The sequence below is a fragment of the Pygocentrus nattereri genome, chromosome 7 (genome assembly GCF_015220715.1).
Source record: "Pygocentrus nattereri isolate fPygNat1 chromosome 7, fPygNat1.pri, whole genome shotgun sequence".
NCBI classification, from domain to species: domain Eukaryota; kingdom Metazoa; phylum Chordata; class Actinopteri; order Characiformes; family Serrasalmidae; genus Pygocentrus; species Pygocentrus nattereri.
Window position 1 is genome coordinate 11,186,137 of NC_051217.1, and position 18,088 is coordinate 11,204,224.

Genomic DNA, 18,088 nt, shown 5'->3' on the forward strand with positions numbered 1-18,088 from the left:
TCCTATCACCTTATTAAGCATTTACTCGTAATACAGACCGACTGATAAACACCTGACATGAAAGATCAAGGCCAAGACAGTATAAGCTTTTCATGCACACAGGCCAGAATCACTGCAGTTTCACTAATATACACAGTCAGCAGTGTGTCATTATCAGAGCAGAGTGAGCTCCCCATCATAACACACAAAACAGAGACACATCTGTCTTTCTGTTGCAGTTTTAAAAGGGCAAAAATCAGGGGCACATGGAGCACAGAGCACAAACTAAGGTGATGTAAAATGTAACATGGATATTTTGTGGTTTAAGGGTTTGAAGTAGAATGTACTTTAGTCACCTTTTTCTATTTTTAATCATACTTTCTGCATGTTGTATTGTAGCAAGGTCTTTGGAGAATTCTGTCAGCAATCAGGCAGATTTTCTCAAGATTCACCCTGAAGACTTTTTTCCCCGATAAGTGTTTTTTGCTTACTGAGCTGTGTGTACAAGTCATTGAACTCACACATTTATTATTTCTATCAACCTCCTCATGGATGTAATATTGCACTCTTTGAAGGATGTAAACAATTCACAGCATGAGCTAGCCAGGTTAATGTTCAGCCTCCACATGGCGGGGGTAGTTTTAGCACAGTGTAACAGCTAAATCCAAAATGCCTCCCACACAGATTCACAATCAGCTTTTTGGAAATATTATTGCACAGGTGAACCAAAAATATGCTATGAATGTAATGAATATAAATGTCATGCAATGTTAATTTATTGGGCTGCTATTTACTGTTCTACTTTGTCATCAAAAATAAATTTACCACATTTGAAACACTCTTTTTACTATCCATATTTATTCTGTTATGTTTTGGTTGTAACATTTGCACCCACTCTGGAAATAAAGTTAATATCTTACTTTGTAGTAGGGATGTGACAATTAGTAAACTCACACAGGCCTGACTAAAGTCTCTGAAATATTCATTTACAATAGACCCAATACATACTTAAAGACTCGTCTTTACTGTTATGCATAATCTATACAGGCCTAAGGATTAGCATGTGTGTGTACATAAGAGAACTTTTTGTTTTGAGTGATTTGAAGTTGAGTGAGTTATAGTCCATAATGACTATAATCAGCATTAAAAGGGGTAATAAACTGTCTTAATAACTGCCGTGTTTATTTGTAGTCTGATTAAAGAGGTGAGAGTACAGTGTAATCTCCAAATCCTGCTCCTGACCACACATGCCTCCTCAATACCAGAGGTAGTTAGACCAGTCTAAACCGATCCTTTTAAAGTCTTGTAATTCAATGAATTAATGACTCACAAAGCCACCAAAAACCAACCTGAGTAGGAGTGAAAAAGAATCAGATGAAAAAACTTCTAAAGCGCTTAGTGCTTCACTATAACTTGCATTTCAGCTAGTAGTGAGAAGAACTGCCATTTGGTCAGGCACTAGAGGGCGCTCCTGAGAGAGTCCAAAATGAATGAATTTCTATAGAGCCTTAAACACTTTTTAGCTCCAGTCATTTCTTTTTGTATCAATTAAAGAATAATGAATTAATGTTGATCTTATTTAAAGTAAGACTTTACCTTTTTCTACAAACAATACTGAACAAATTTATTTACAAGTTATGTACTTGGGACCCTCTGGTGGTCTTGAGGTCCCAAGAACTTGCATATCTCACTTATAGCAAAAAATGGCCCTGGCTATCACAAGCAGAACAGAACAAAATTAAAGGGCCCATACCTTGGAAAACAAAACTTTCCCCACTGTTTGTGAAACAAAACAGTTTGTATGTAAACATGGCTTATCTTTCAAAATGTAAGTGGTTTTATAATGCCCAGAAAACCAACAGATGTGCACATCCAGCCTACAGAAGAGTAGCCCCACCCATTTGCACTGATGTTGTAAGGAGTGTTTCAGCTTAAACTGCTTTCTGAGTGAGGCACAATACACTGCCGCCAGTCAAAACAGGTCATTTACATACATCAGTTTCAAATGCATAGTAATAAAAACAGCATATTATTATTTATTTATATTTATTATTTATAAGGGATAAAGAGAGGTTGGAGAAAAGTCATTCAAAAATAAGGTACCACTGTTTTTGGTACACAAAAGCACACAAACGACATACAGTGGACCTCGGGAAAAAAGTAATAGAAGAAAAATGTAAGACACAGGCCCTATAAACAATTATTAATAAGTAAATGAGAATAAATGAAATAGGAGTAAAAAGCATATTTCCTTTTCCACAGAAATTAAAATATCACTTGAAAATATACAGTAAAGAGAGTTCAAATCTATCTAAACATGAAATAAATCAGGGTCATCTTCGTCCACTTTCAAAACTGGTTAAAACTTCCCTTCCCAACTGTCGCTGCTTTAACCTTGCCCATGTTAACTCACAATCTATAACCAATAAAGCCCCATTAATCAATGACCTCATTACCCAGAAAAATGTGGATATGTTTTTATACTCAGAAACTTGGCAACAACCTGGTGTTTCTACATTTAAACATGCTGATGCCCCCAGGCTATAGTTAGCTATCAAAACCCCGACTGAAAAGGAGAGGAGATGGTCTGGCTATGGTTTATCATTTTGGTTTAACAGTCAAAGAACTTTCACTATTTAGTACTACATCCTTTGAATATAATGCTTGGAAGGTTGTTTCCTCCTCACCTCTAATGTTGCTTTATTGCCCTCCCAAACTTGCTGCAAGCTTCTTCTCTGAACTTAATGAACTCAATCTGAACTTAATGAACACAATCACCTCATGTCTTTGCTCTGCCATAATTGTGCTTGGTGACTTCAATATCCATGTTGATACTGAATTTTCACATCTAAGTTCATTTCAGTTTTAGAGTGTTTTAACTTGATGCAGCATGTTGATTTTCCAACTCACTCTCATGGCCATATTCTTGATTTACTCTGTCCTACTAGTTTGAATGAGATCTCTGTCTCTGGTTCAGTCTCTGGTATCTCTGACCATAAGCTGAATGTAGTTTTCCTATTTCTACTCCTCCCCCTCTGAGAAAATCTCTGTGGTCTTTGTGATATTTGCTCTGTCAATCTCAATCTCTTTGCTGTTTCTCTTCAGTCTTCAGCCCTGTCTGACCTACACAACCTATCATTCCCTGACAGTATGTTTTCCCTCTATAATAACACTACCTGGATTGCTTAATGATTTAGCCCCTTTTAAGAATAGACTTCTCTGTGCCACCCGCTTGTGTCCTTGGTTCACCCCTGTACTAAGAGTACTGAAGGTCATTGGTCGGCGTCTTGAGCACCTTTAAAAAAATGGCCTTACTGTCCACTGTCTACTTTACAGTCAGCACACCCACAAGTATAGGGATGGCACTAATACTGCCCGCTCCAAATACTACTCCTCCATCATAAATAATGCTAAGTCTAGGCCGAAAACACTGTTTTGAACTGTTAACGAACTTTTCCAATCTCCTGTGTCAGCGTGCATTCCTTTGAAAAGAAATTAATCAAATCTATCATTTTTTTCCTTCTACTTATCAGTCATTCACCTTTATCAATTTTCCTACTCTGGGTGCAAAGCTAACTTGTTTCACACCTGTTGACTCCTTGTCTGTCTCTGAACTCATCACTAAGCCTAATGCTTCCTTCTGTCAGCTTGACCCTGCTCCCACCCCTCTACTCAAGGCCTGTTCATCTGTAATCAACACTCCAATTGCTACAATGATAAATCCATGTCTCTCCTGGTTTTGTTCCTACTGCCCTTAAAACTGCTGAAGTCAAAAATCTGAATTCCCTTTCTAATACAGACCCATTTCACACCTTCCATTTTTAGCTAAAGTAATGGAAAGAGTGGTTGCCAACTCCAGACATTTCTCAGTGATAATGTGATCTATTAACCATTTCAATTTGGTTTCCATACTCACCGCAGCTCTTCTGCTGTAATTAATGATCTTTTCTGGTCTGCTGAAAATGGTTCTCTCAGTATTCTCCTTCTCCTCGACTTAAGTGCGGCATTCGATACTGTTAATCATGATGTTCTCATTTCTCGTCTTTTCTCTATTGGTATCAAAGAAAAAGCCTTACAGTGGTTCAGGTCATATCTTACAGACAGACAGCAGTTTATCACACTAGGTCCACACAAGTCCTCCACCTCTCCTGTTACATGTGATATCCCTTCAGGCTCATTTCTTGGACCCCTAGTTTTCTTAATCTCCATCTTACCCCTTGGCAAGATCATTCATAGCCATGGCCTTATCTTTCACTGTTATGCTGATGATATTCTGTCATATCTCAGTACACACTCACACTCAGATTCCCCTCCCAATACTATAACCCACTGTATTTCTGATTTAAAGCTCTGGATGTACAATAACATTTTCATGCTAAACACTGATAAAACTGAAGTCTTACTGGTTGGCCCTAAATCTTAATCAAAATATTAGTCAAAATCATCAAATTTTTCCATTAGTATTGATGGGCTGCTTGTTAAGCCTGCACCTGTTGTTAGAAATCTTGGTGTTTTATCCAACCCATTATTTAATTTTGAGCTGCATATCAAGTTCCTCACAAAGACTACATTCTTTCACTAATGTGACTTACTCATCTTCACCTGTTTCTGACTGATAACGATGCACAAACTTTGGTCCATGCCTTCATCATGTCTTGTATTGATTAGTGCAACTCACTCTTTGCTGGTCTCCCTGTAAAGTCTATAAAAAGCTACAGTACATTTAGAACTCTGCAGCAAGAGTTCTCACACATACTAAGCCTTCAGCTCACATCACCCCATTCTCTCTCAGCTACACTGGCTGCCGTTCCCGTCCCGGATAAAGCTTAAAATTTTACTACTCTCTTTCAAAGCCCTGTTGAACCTTGCTCCCCTCTATTACAGAGAGTGGTTTCAGAAAAGATTGATGGAGGATGTGTAATATACTGTATGGTTCTGTACGGAACCCAAAGCATGCAAATGGTTCTTTGAGTGTTCATGGTTCTGTATAGAACCATTGCCTTTACTAAAGAACCATCTTTTAAAAGCGTGTACGTGGAACTGCAGAATTGCAGCAGCTCTGTGTGCAGCAGTGAAGCCAGAGCCTTGCTCTCCATCTCTCTGGCAGTAATTGGTGCTACTTTGGATCTTTAAAGCGCGCGCCCCGCCCTCCCATATTTAACTCGACGGGAACGCGCGCCGGGCACACTCGACGAAGCGCGGCAGCCTCACTGACCCATCTGTAAACTAGAGGGGTGACCAGTCTGCATTCGGGCAGCAGGGTGAGTGGACAGGAGGAGGATAGAAAGCCCTGAGCGCAATGACTCTCTGCTCTGGAACCGCGCGCTACGCTAAACTTCATTGAATGATAAGTGAAGTTTCAGAGAACTCACTCTGTGTCTCCTCTCTGTCTCTCAGCCGGTAACACTGATAGCGCTGCAGCCGCTTCACTGAGGGGAGCCTCTCCTCTGCGCCCACCTTAGTGTGATGACAGCACCGCCGCTCCTGTGCGCGTGCTGCACCGCGCTGATGCTGCTGATGGCACGCGGAGCCGCACCTCTGCGCAACAGGTGAGAGAGAGAGAGAGAGAGAGAGAGAGAGAGAGAGAGAGAGAATGAAGGAATGACCTGAAATGCTGCAGATTGGTGTTGGCGCTCTTTTTGGGGGACCAGATGTACCCAGGATGATAGAAAACGTCAACATTTTGAAGTTGCAGGTGCCCTGTGCGTTTAGCTGGTCATCACGACATCAAATACTTCATCAAAAAATGCTTTCGTATTTGAAAAAGTAAAAGAGCCCAAACATTTCATTTTGTTTCCTGAGTTTACAGCTGGGATTGAATCAAAATCAGGAATAAGATAAAGCATGCTGGGAAAATGATCATCTTTTTATTTGCACAGTGGGCAGACCTGCATATACTTTCCTTTAATTTGGGACTGAAAAGCACAGCACTTACAGCGGCCCTTGACTGTGAACAGTGTCACACTTAAAAAGATGCTTCTTCTATTTCAGTAAAAACAACAGTTCTATGTAGACCTTAAAGGGTTCTTTGCCTCATGAAAAGGTTAATCAGATTGATCAAGAATGTGTTGCATATCGTTCTATATAGAACCTTTCTGAAAAGTGTTCTGCACCACAAACGGTTCTTCTATTGTTACAAGCTTGACACTATAACACTAGAATAAAGCTTTTCGGTGCTATATTCTACATGCAGAATTTCTTTCAGTCTGAAGAACAGTTTCACCACACAAAGAACCCTTTAATCATACAAAGGGTTCTTTGAGTGTTCATGGATCTATGGAGAACCATTTTCTTTGCTAAAGAACCCTTGAAGAACCATCTTTTTAAAGAGTGTACAGCAGTACAAAGTCATCAAGAATACCAAAGATATAAAAAGCAAATCTTAAAAAGCTCAGGTAAAACAACTCCAGTGCTATCAGGCTGAGCAGCAGAAGTGGGTAACATAGCCTAAATCGACTTTGTTGCTGCTTGACTCTAGAAGAAGTCTAGGATAAAAACAAGTTGATTAGAATTGCAAATGTACCAAAAACTACTGGATAACTGTACTAGTTACTAACTAAAGTAAGTAAAAACCTGCAGCAAAACTTACTAGCACAACACAGCATCTATCAGCATAGGGACTGAAATCTATTCTAAAATTGCTTGAGAAATCCTGAAAAAAATTCAAAGTTGTGTCCAATGGTAATGTAGTACTCTACAGGGAACGCGAGCTACAGATGCTGTCACCAACAAAATGGAATGAAACCAAACACAAAATTAATAACTAAATAAACAAAAACAAAACTATAACTGAGTAAAAAGTTTATTCCTTTCCTCACAACTATGAGCAGAAGCAAAGTTGGGTAATAGCTAGTTACATTTACTCGGTACTCGAGTAAAAAAAATAGGTGAGTATATTCAAATGATGATACTGTAACATGTTCATGGAATATTTACATGTTAGCTTTACATTTAACATTAACCCAATCACTGGGTTAATTCTGCAAAGGACTCTTATTGTCTGATTGTTATTGTAAACTCTGCCTGTGTAAGGCGTAGCTGTGGCCTACAACAGCTAGAAAATAAAGCACCACGAATTGTGCGGCTTGTCCCTTTTAATAGCGGTGATACTTTTACTTCTACTCTGGTATATTTTGGAGGAAAGCAGTCTACTTTTTACTCAAACTCAGTTTGATGTTTTAGCCCTTGACATTTAGTTAGTAATTCCTTTTGTGTTTAATGTCATTGTGTTTTTTGGTGAAAGCACCTGTGCTGTTTTGCAATCAGTCACAGAAGAACAAAGCCCATTAAACTCCAGTGCCTATGCTGATAGATGCTGGATGTACTACCAATTTCTGCAGTGGTTCACTCAGTACTCACCTAGTACTTAGCTTTTTTACCTGGTACAAAGTTACTTTTGGAAAGGAACTTTTGCTTCCATAAAAATTTTATTTGAGTGCATATAGCAATAACTACTCACCTCTGCTAAATAGCGCGGGTCATTCTTAGCATTACTGTCAGGAAATCTCACTCACCTTTTCATGGGTACTCTGAGCTATGAAAGACTGACAAATGCAGGAGTGTGAGAAGGTGAAGGATTAAAAAAATGGAGCATCTAGGCAACCTTCAGTGGACAACAAAACAGATAAGACTAGATTTCAGCTCAGAGTGTTTGTGAGGAGAGATGTGGGAAAAGGTTGTGCAGCCAAAGTGAGGTCACTCTGAGCTGATTTAGGACATTAATGTTCAGCAGGGAATTAAATCCTCTTTTTCACTTTCACACAAGCATACACACACACACACCTTATGTAAGGTGGCTTTCTCTAAGTTTTTCCAGTTTATCCATGTTTAGCCTGTGCCATGAACAGTCCAATTGCCACATTGCATATACTTATTAGTGGGATGGGGTTTTAATGTGGTCATCTCAGTCTTTGCGTCTCTCATCTTGTGTGAGTGTGAGGCCTCCTACTGGGCTGTAAATGTGGGAACTGGTTTCAGACCCTTTTTCACCTTCATTCGGTAATGAACCCTCCCCTTTCTTCTCTCCTCTTCTCCACTCCCTCACAATGGCCTAAAGAACTGAACAATTGCCAGACTCGTCCGTCTCCGGTCAGTGCTCTGTCTGCTCTCTCCTCTGAGCGACTCTCCATGTTCATAGACAGGCATGGCTAGTGTATGAGAAATACTGCACCGTCCTGTGTTCTAGGAATGGGAGTGTGAAACAGAAAGACTTTAGCTGGAGGTAAAAGCTGGTGTAAGCTGGTTTGGGGTACATTGTGTAACTCTGTTGTATCTGGTAGATGCTGGTACATTAGAAACATTGTAAAAATGTTCTAATGGCCAATTTCATCACAGCAGACTTTGATGACTAAGGTGGGGTGATTTTTTTATCTAATCATGCTTCACAGGTTGCAGGAATACTAAATGAATGCGATGAGAGGCTGTTAATCACACTCAAGTATAACACACACACATACACGTATTACCAGTAGTGAGCCATTACAGTATTAGAGTACTTGAGGTTGGCCTTCAGTTCAGGCCATAAGTGCCAAAGTGAGAATCAAATCCCTATGGAGTTTCTGATAGTATGTTAGTGCTTAGCTGATGGTTGATACACATTTTAGATCAAACACAAATATTGGACACTTGTTAAAAACATGCCATATGTTTTATATGAAGGTCGTAACAGACATTAAGCAGTTCTTAAGTTAAGACTAGACTAGCGCTCATATTCTCAGTCAGTGCCATGTGTTCCAGAGGCCTTAGAGTGAGTGTTTTTTTTTTTATAAAATGGGTCCCAAGCAAGGTAAATCATGGTACTTAAGCTGAGATTTTAACCCTTTTGTTACAGTCAACATTTCAAGTTGCATTACAAGATTTTGAAAATGTTTTTTTCCTTTTTCCTATAAAGTTACCATTTTTGAGATACAGGGTTTTCTTAACATAGCACAACATGCAAAAATAAACAGGGCAATGATTTGTTGAAAATCAATAAGAAAGCAGAAAAGACAAGAGAAGAAGCCAATTAAACATTACTTAGAGAGAGGCAGAAAGAGATAGAGAGAGAGAGAGAGAGAGAGAGAGAGGGAGAGAGGGAGAGAGGGAATGAAATGAGCTGCTACCACCCATCAGTGTTCGGTCCTGTAGTTACAGGGCAGTAGGTTTTAAAGTGCTCTCTTCTGTGCAAGAAGAGGCCGTTGTTCAAGGCTGTTTTGTGTGAGCTGACAGATGCAGTGTGATGCATTATTAGTACCAGTTCATTGGTGTGCTGTGTGTGTTTGTATCAGAGAGAAAAGCATGTGTTTAAAGACTGGTGACCTTGGTCAGGAAGGCAGCTTTGTTTCTTTCTTGTGCTGGCCTACATTTGATTGGACTGAGAAGTGATTTGGAGCCAAACTTAGGTTTTAGCGTCAGTTTCATACACACACACACACTGCTCCAGACCCTCCGCTTTTTTTGTGCCTCTAGCGCTGGTAATAGAGAATCAGTGTTTTACTCAGCTCAGTGCTGAGTGCCAGTCAGTCAGTCAGGTGTAGCTCTCACGTGTCTCTGCAAAACCCGGATCAGTAGAAAGATTTCTCTAACACTCTTCAACACCACATCTAATTTCATTACAGCTGAGCAATCACAGGTATTAACTACTGCCCACATTTACATTTACAGCTTTTAGCAGAGTACAAGAAGTTTTGCAAGAAGTGTTTTGTCTATCTAGAGAAAGTGTCTTTGCTAGTTACCAAAAATGTATTATAATTTAATTGAGCAACCTATAATAACGTATACTTAAGGGTCTTTTATTAAATAAATGAAGGGGATCTCTGACTTTTGCTCAGTTCTGTATGTCAGAAGTAGACATCACATGTCTACTGAAGCTGAGCAGTACTGATGCAATTCAACATCATAAAACTTTCCAACTATACAGTACTACCATTTCAGATGATATTTAAGACTGTATTGATAAAATTAATGAGCTCATGCTTTCTAAGTATTGTCTTGTAAAAATTTCCAACGATTCTTTGTTCTGTAATTCGTCTCTCAGACAAAAAGCAGATTTTTTTAAGTATTACACTATTTATTTAAGTATTATAAGCAGTTAATTTAAAATGATCTAAAGCACTCAGCTGGTGACATACAGTACTGAGCAAAAGTCAGAGATCCCCTTCATTTATTTAATAAAAGACCCTTAAGCATTTGTTATTCCTTTTTTCACGAGATATTTCTGATATATACATATATATATATATATATATATATATATATATATATATATATATATATATATATATATATATATATATATATATATATACACACACACGAATGGAAACTCCTGTTTTATATATATGCCTAATTTTTATACTTAAAATTTATGCCTATATTTTTTGTTCAAAGTTTGAAGGCTCTAACTTATTTGCAATTTGTTGAATTTGCAAAGTCTGCAGGGGGTTGAATACTACTTGGAGGCATATATATATATATATATATATATATATATAGGATCAAGTATTATTCAACCCCTAGATTTAATATCTTGTGGAATAACCCATGTTTGCAATTAATCGTTTGTTATAAGACCTGATCAGGCTAGCACAGGTCTCTGGAATAATCTTGGCCCACTCCTCCATGCAGATCTTCTCCAATTTGTCTAGGTTCTTTGGGCATCTCTTGTGAACGTTGATCTTGAGCTCCTTCCACAAGTTTTTAATTGGGTCAGGAAGCTGACTAGGACTGACTGCAAAACCTTGATATTTTCCTTAATTGATTTGAACTGAATTGAGAACCATGTGTCACTGTGTTTGCACACTGTGAAATTAGACCTTATTAGTTCCACAACAGGGAAATTTCACCTCGGCAGTCTAACCCATCCGTGCAGTGAAACACCCACATACATGCACACTAGTGAACACACACACTAGGGGGCAGTGAGTACACTTGCCTGGAGCAGTGGGCAGCCCTATCCACAGGGCCCAGGGAGCTGGGGGTTAGGTGCCTTGCTCACGGGCACTTCAATCATGGACTGTCAGCCAAGGGGATCGAACCTGCAACCTTCCGGTCAGAGGGCTGGTTCCCTAACTTCCCGTCCACGACTGCCCCAGTAGTACCCTCTTAAACCAGGCCTTGGTTTTCTTGGTCATGTGCTTGGGGTCGTTGTCCTGTTGGAAGATGAAATGACAACCCATTTTAAGATTGATGGAGGAGCGAAGGATTTTGGCCAAAATCTCCAGGTAGGCTGTGCTATCCATCTTCCCGTGGATGCGGTACAGATGGCCAGGCCCCTTGGCTGAGAAGCAGCCCCATAGCATGATGCTGCCTCCACCATGCTTGACTGCAAGAATGGTATTCTTGGGGTCGTATGCAATGCCATCCTCTCGCCAAATGCCGCAGGTGTGGTTGGCACCAAAGACCTTGATCTTTGTCTCATCAAACCAGAGAACCTTCAACCACTCTGCCTCAGAGTCCTCCAAGTGATCATGAGCAAACTTTAGACAGGTCTTGACATGATGCTTTGAAAGTAAAGGTACCTTATGGGCTCGCCTGGAATGGAGACCATTGTGGTAGAGCATGCTACTTATGGTATTTATTGAAACCAATGTCCCCACCACCATGAGATCTTCCCAGAGCTCCCTCCTTGTTTTCCTTGGGTCAGCCATGACCATTCAGACAAGCCTGACCTTGGCACAGGAGGAATCTTTGAAAGGCTGTCCAGGCTGTGGAAGGTTAACTGTAGTTCCATAAGCTTTACACTTCTGGATGATGCTCCCAACGGTGGAGACAGGTAGGCCCAACTCCTTGGAAAAGGTTTTATATCCCTTGTCAGTCTTGTGACACTCCACGATTTTGTCTCTGATGGCCTTGGAATGCTGCTTAGTCCTTCCCATGTTGACCATGTATGAGTGCTTTTCACTTGATTGGGGAGGGGTTTTTATAGTCAGAAAAGGTGGGAAAAAACAGGTAATTAATCCAAGCATGTGGAGCTCATTGTTCTTAATACCGCAATTACTTCTTAATACTTGAGGGAACCAAACAGAATTTGGGTGGTTTGAGGGGTTGAATAATAATTGGCCCTGTGGTAAACTTTGCAAAAAAATTAAAAAATGAATAAACAGAGGAATAACATTCTTTTCTCCAGGCCCATCTACACTCCAAATTTTACAATGCTAAGTTAACTTCAAATGTAGGGGGTTGAATACTACTTGGAGGCACTGTGTGTGTGTGAGATATATATATATACATATACATATACATATACACACATATACATATATATATATATATATATATATATATATATATATATATATATATATATATATATATATGCACACTGCTCCAAAAAATAAAGGGAACACTTAAACAACACAATATAACTCCAAATAAATCAAACTTCTGTGAAATCAAACTGTCCACTTAGGAAGCAACACTGATTGACAATCAATTTTACATGCTATTGTGCAAATGGAATAGACAAAATTATTGTCTTTATTATTATATGGAAATTATTGGCAATTAGCAAGACACACTCAATAAAGGAGTGGTTCTGCAGGTGGGGACCACAGACCACTTCTCAGTACCTATGCTTTCTTCAGATCTAGAATGTGTTATTTGAGAGAGAGAGAAAAAGACAGAATATCCCTAACAAACTGGAGGAAATTATCCCCATCAGATAAATAAACTTAAAACTTTCATCAAACTTGCTTCGCATCTGAAAAAAGTCCACAGGTGTTTGTGTTTCTGTCCATCCTTCTACTGTGAGAAGACACTCAACGACTCTGAAAGGATGTGTAGCTTTCAAGAAGCCATTACTGAGAAAAAGAAACAGACAAAAAAAAAGAAAGAAAGAAGCTGCTGGTGTCCTTAGGGCCCAAATCTCAACATCACTGAATGTTGCCTGGATTGTGAGAAGCACAAATTGCACCCAACTTCAAACCAAACATCTATTATTAGCACTATAAAATGAATGATATTTTGAAGCCTGTGTGTTTGTGTAGTTTCCAGAATGATCCTGATTAGAAACATTCTGTTAGGGATTAGTGGGAGCACTGGCCTATATCCTCTCACACACAAAGCAGTGCACACAGAAATGGTGCTGTTTCTTTTTCTATTTTACCATATAATGCCACTCCGTGACAATACATTTCCATGTTTCACTTAAATCTACTATAGTGATACCACATTCTAGGAAAAATCCTCAATCAAAGACATAAATATTAGCAAATAAACCTTTATGAGGGTCCACAACTCGCATAACTATATAACTCACATATAAGTTTCATAGTAGTCAGTAATTTAAAGTTTATTTTTCCTTTTTTAATTTTATGTGGGCCCTGAGATTGCAAAGAGTTAAGTGTTCATACCGTTTAGATGTTAATAACTAGATGACTTTTACACTTGTAGTTAATAAAGTATTAATACTTGTGTTAATCCAAGAGATGAACTATGCAACAGTATAAAGAGAGGAATGGCAGGTAATCCCCTTTGGCAGTAAGAAGACTGGCCCTAAATCCAATTTTTTGTACAGAGCCATAAGCTAGACGCTTTCTGTAATCACTAAGAAAAACAGACCAAGAGGTCGCTCTGTCCCTTTACGACAGCACCTAAATCTTTTGTAAAGTCAATTGAACTCATGCGCTAATAACCTGGTAAGTAAATTGGGGTCAAAATGGATTTATAACACTAAGGTGAAACTCATATGCTAATCCCTGTAAAGGCAGCTCTCTCTAACAAAGCTGACACAAGGCAGGTCCTAATGTACTGTATCACATAACACATAGCCTCCTTTCATATATAAGCCTTTCCACTGTTCAGAGGGATGAGACTGATTGTGTTGCAATTCTGTTGTACTACTGCAGTACTGCCAGCTGTTCTCTTAACAATTCACTAAACAGGTTAATTACTAGGAAGAAACTGCATCACATTGATATAAAAATCAACTCAGGTTTTAACAAGTAATGATTACAGAGAGAAGTTTGTATCTTACATCATTCAGACAGTGTGGAGCTCAACCAGACCCCTTCCTAGATGGAACCTCTCCATCTACAATAGAGAGAGGAAACACAGCCAGGTATTTAGAGACAGGGCAGGCTCTTCAGTCAAAGCACAGAAAAGAAAAGGAAAAGAGACAGCAGTAAGAGAGCACTGCTGAAAGAGAAAGTTCAGGAAGGACTTTTCACCCCGCTGTCTTACCCAGAAAAGCCTACACGTCTCTAAGAATAAAACTTAGACTTTCGTCTATGGGAGACAGACCAGACACAGTCACCACAGTCTGAGACAAAAGGGGGAGAATGTCCAAGTTACACTGCATACCACTCAAGGACAGCCTAAAGAATGCCTCCCTGTGAAACAGAATATGTCTGGATCTGAAACATCTCTGTACATACATGTCTCTGTGACCCCTGGACAACAGCATTCTGGAAGAGCAAACCTCAATAGTGTGTCTGATCAGGCTGCCCAACATAATTTTTATCAATTGCCAAATTTCTAAAAGTTCTGTCTCTCTTTTTTATCATTGCAACATCCATCAAACATGAGTGCAGCTTCCTTGTAGCATTTGTAACACTTACTAGACAAAAAGTTCAGTAGTACAAAGTAAAGCAGAAGCACAAGGAGGAGTACATCTGAAACATTTTTCCTTCAAAAATAAACTGTTTTTGTAATATGTTCAGTGCAAACAAAGAATGTGAATCCTGGTGACTTTATAGCAATGTTTAGACTCAATGTTAAAGTAGGTAATTCATGTGTAATAAGGAGGCAGTTTAGTGACAGACGTTATGCCTTAGTGTCTTAGAATGAGGTCTTACTGCAAAACTTTAATAAAACAAGACAAAGAACACAACTTGTACCATTGCATTAATATATATGTTTACACATAATGTTTTAATTACTAATGTGAGCTGAGTAGTCCTATTTAATCTCACTGATGTAACGTGTTGCAGTATACATATTTTATAAATATGCTTATATTTATATTTAGATTTGCTACTCAATTCTTTTAACTGTCGTACTATTTTTATGCACCTCAGTACTTCAGTACTTTTGTTGTAGCTGTATCTCCCATATATTAATGTTGCATTGTTAATATATCAAAATCACAATATGACAATATGTAGCAATATAACTGCAGTACTACAATTTTGCTTATAATGTGCAGCCCTGTGTAGGTACAGGCCACAACAGCTTGATATTCAAATTGGCTGTCTACTAACCGACTGCAGATTGTTTGTGTATTGTCTATTTTATGTTTATATAGTATATTTTTTCTATATTTATTTTACTGAATTTTATTTCATATTGACTCCTGCACCAGGAAAAAAAATCTTGTCCAGGGCACTTGGCGAATAAAGATTCTGATTCTAACTCTGATTCGAACACAAGGCTAAAGTTCGTATTTGCTCTCTTCTTACTTGAATTTTCTGTTCCACCTTAAACAGTGCAGCTGTTACATTCTTCTGCTTGTACCTAACTTTATTCGAATCATCATCACAATGAAAAGAATGAATTACTCAAACACAGATATGATTCTTCATATAAGGACAAATAGCTAAGAAAGGTTGCTACCTGGCTATCGAGGTTTCTAACCTCAGTTAAGCTTCTATTCTCTGGCTGAAAGGACAAAAAAACTCATCTCTGGTGTCCATTTTGTGCAGAATAAAGACAGAATCAATGTTTAATTTTCAATTTTGTTTGGTGACTGAGGCCAGAGTTACACTAATGGTTGTATTTAGTTTGACACTACAGAGACACTATAGGGTTGTATGATGTATTTGCCTAATGAATACAGGACATTGTAGCGAAATAACAGTGATGAATGGAGACATTGCTAATTTTATCAAACTGATAAAGCCATGTGATGTTAAGCTGCAGCAAAGGATGCTGCATAATGTCAAATAACTAACCTCCAGTTTTAGGTCAGAATGTCACTTTCAATGTCTATTTCACATGTCTGTTCACTCCAGCCATCAATTTTTCTCTGCTCTTTCTCTCTCTCTCTTTCCCAGAGTGAATTTTCCCAGAAAGCTCTGGGAGGTGGAGGTGAGAGGTGATATGGCCTTGGAAACAGTTTCTAGGCCTTCAGTTGCTGTGAATGAAGTGTTGCGCGAGCGCCGTTTGGTCTGGAGAAGTCTCCTGCACAAAGAGCCCCCACCGAGGCATTCCTGCACAGCGCTCCCCCACAGCACCAGTGGCACTGCCACACGCAGACGGGGCCGTCGCCATGCCCTCATAGGGACGCGGGGTCATGGGCACGGCCAACTGATGCGCGTGGGCTGCGTATTAGGCACCTGCCAAGTCCAAAACCTTGGGCATCGTCTCTACCAGCTCATTGGTCAGAGTGGAAGAGAAGAGTCCTCCCCAGTCAATCCCCGAAGTCCTCACAGTTATGGATAAGACGGTACCTGCAAACAAATCCTATGCGACAACAGGGTCTACTTGGCATTAAGTCCCTAGAATACAGGTTCAGAGCTAGCATAGCTGCAAGCTAAAGCCCCACTCAAGGCTGGGTCCCAAAGCGTGGAATACTTTGTTCTCATTCTCTTTAATACTGAGATGTCTCTCTCTAGTGACCACTTTCCATTATCTCCACTGTAATCCTGTACTGTTTGTTTAGAAGGAGATTGCTCTCTTACTTTGAATCTCTTTAATCACCTTTGGCTAAGCCGGCCAAAGTCAAATTGAGTACAAACACACACAAGAGGACACATCCATATCCATGAACACAGACAGCATCAAATATGCTGTCAAAAGCTTGTAAACAGAAAGTCAACTGTGTGCCTGACCAATTTGCATGCCTACACAAGATTCCTTAATAAAAACACAGTCGCTCTCCTTTACATGAACACATATACAAATACAGACAGCCTCACTCAGTGGAGCCCTGGAGGAATGTCTGCTGTCCTCATGTGCACACTAATCAAGTAGGTCAAATTCATTTCTCAGACATGTGAAAGCACTTTAAAAGAAAAATGTTTTCATTAACCACTTTAAGACTTGAACAGAAAACATGTTATTTAATTCTAAGTTAAGTGTTGAAATGTAAATATTTTAGAAACATTCAAAGTATCTGTATCTGTATATGCAGTGATCTGTTTCTCTAACATGTTTATACATTAACTAGCTGTCATATTCAATAAACCCCTGACATGCTTATTTTAAAGCCACACTAAGAAAGTCTCCTCATTTGCTTAGTTGGTAACCAATATGTTTGCATACACACACAAATACGTCACAATGTACCACATAAACACTCGAAATGTAGGGCATCATAAACCTGAGGTCTCTTCCCTTTCTTCATGAGAAGTATGAGTGTGTGTGAGTGAGAATGTGGAAATGTCAGCATGAGCAGATCATGATCACCATGACATGCATAATTGTAATTTTATTATCAATAAACCAATACAGCCTTCGTCCTCTGTCTTATCACACGAGCGGATCACTTATGCTAGCGCACTAACAAGCTAAACAAAAACAAAAAGGATTACACAGTACTGTGCAAAAGTTTTAGGAAGTCACATGAAATGTTTAAACCTGTTCCTCAGCAGCAAGTGTGTTCATACCATACTACTAAACTGTACTATATAACAGTTTAAATACAAATAAACAAATAAAATAGAAAGTAACAGTCATTTGGGTTTTGTTGTAACAGTATTGCTATGTTCTGTTAGAAGAGCAGAGGTTTGGTTCCTGATTGCATAGATTTGTTCAGTTCCATCAGCAGCACATCTGATTTCACTTAATGAAAAACTGATTAGCTGAACAGGGTATTGGATGGTAACTGTGAAGGCTTCTTTGACTAGAGTTTCAATAGTAACATATGAACAAATAAACAGATACTGCCCAGATAAATGGCTCTATGTGACAGTTTCTTTTGCACAGTACCATGTGTGTGAATTTTATATATATATATATATATATATACACACACACACACACACACACACACACACACACACATATATATATATACATACATACACACACACAGACACGTATGTATATACACACACATTATATATATATATATATATATATATATATATATATATATATATATATATATATATATATATATACACAATATATACACATACATACATATACACACACACAAACAAACATACACAATACATACAAAAATACT

At 38.8% G+C, this 18,088-nt stretch overlaps 1 protein-coding gene across 2 annotated transcripts; it reads left to right on the forward strand.

Moving 5' to 3' along the window:
- Positions 1–5,176: 5,176 nt before the first annotated feature.
- adm2b (adrenomedullin 2b) lies at positions 5,177–17,727 on the forward strand. 2 transcript variants are annotated; one of them, XM_017714807.2, is made up of 3 exons: positions 5,177–5,240; positions 5,377–5,528; positions 15,951–17,727. In XM_017714807.2, exons 2-3 carry the CDS (start codon positions 5,446–5,448, stop codon positions 16,336–16,338), a joined length of 471 nt encoding a protein of 156 aa, XP_017570296.1. In that variant the 5' UTR covers positions 5,177–5,240; positions 5,377–5,445; the 3' UTR covers positions 16,339–17,727. The 2 variants fall into 2 exon arrangements, with proteins under 2 accessions (XP_017570296.1, XP_017570378.1); XM_017714889.2 differs by lacking the exon at positions 5,177–5,240 and having other exon boundaries at positions 5,254–5,528.
- The last annotated feature ends 361 nt before the right edge of the window (positions 17,728–18,088 follow it).

Bases quoted from the DNA above. Each gene is read 5' to 3' on its own strand.
- adm2b (XM_017714807.2), top strand. From the start codon at position 5,446: ATGACAGCACCGCCGCTCCTGTGCGCGTGCTGCACCGCGCTGATGCTG. The intron at 5,529-15,950 runs GTGAGAGAGAGA...TCTCTTTCCCAG, and splicing joins GCCGCACCTCTGCGCAACAG to AGTGAATTTTCCCAGAAAGC.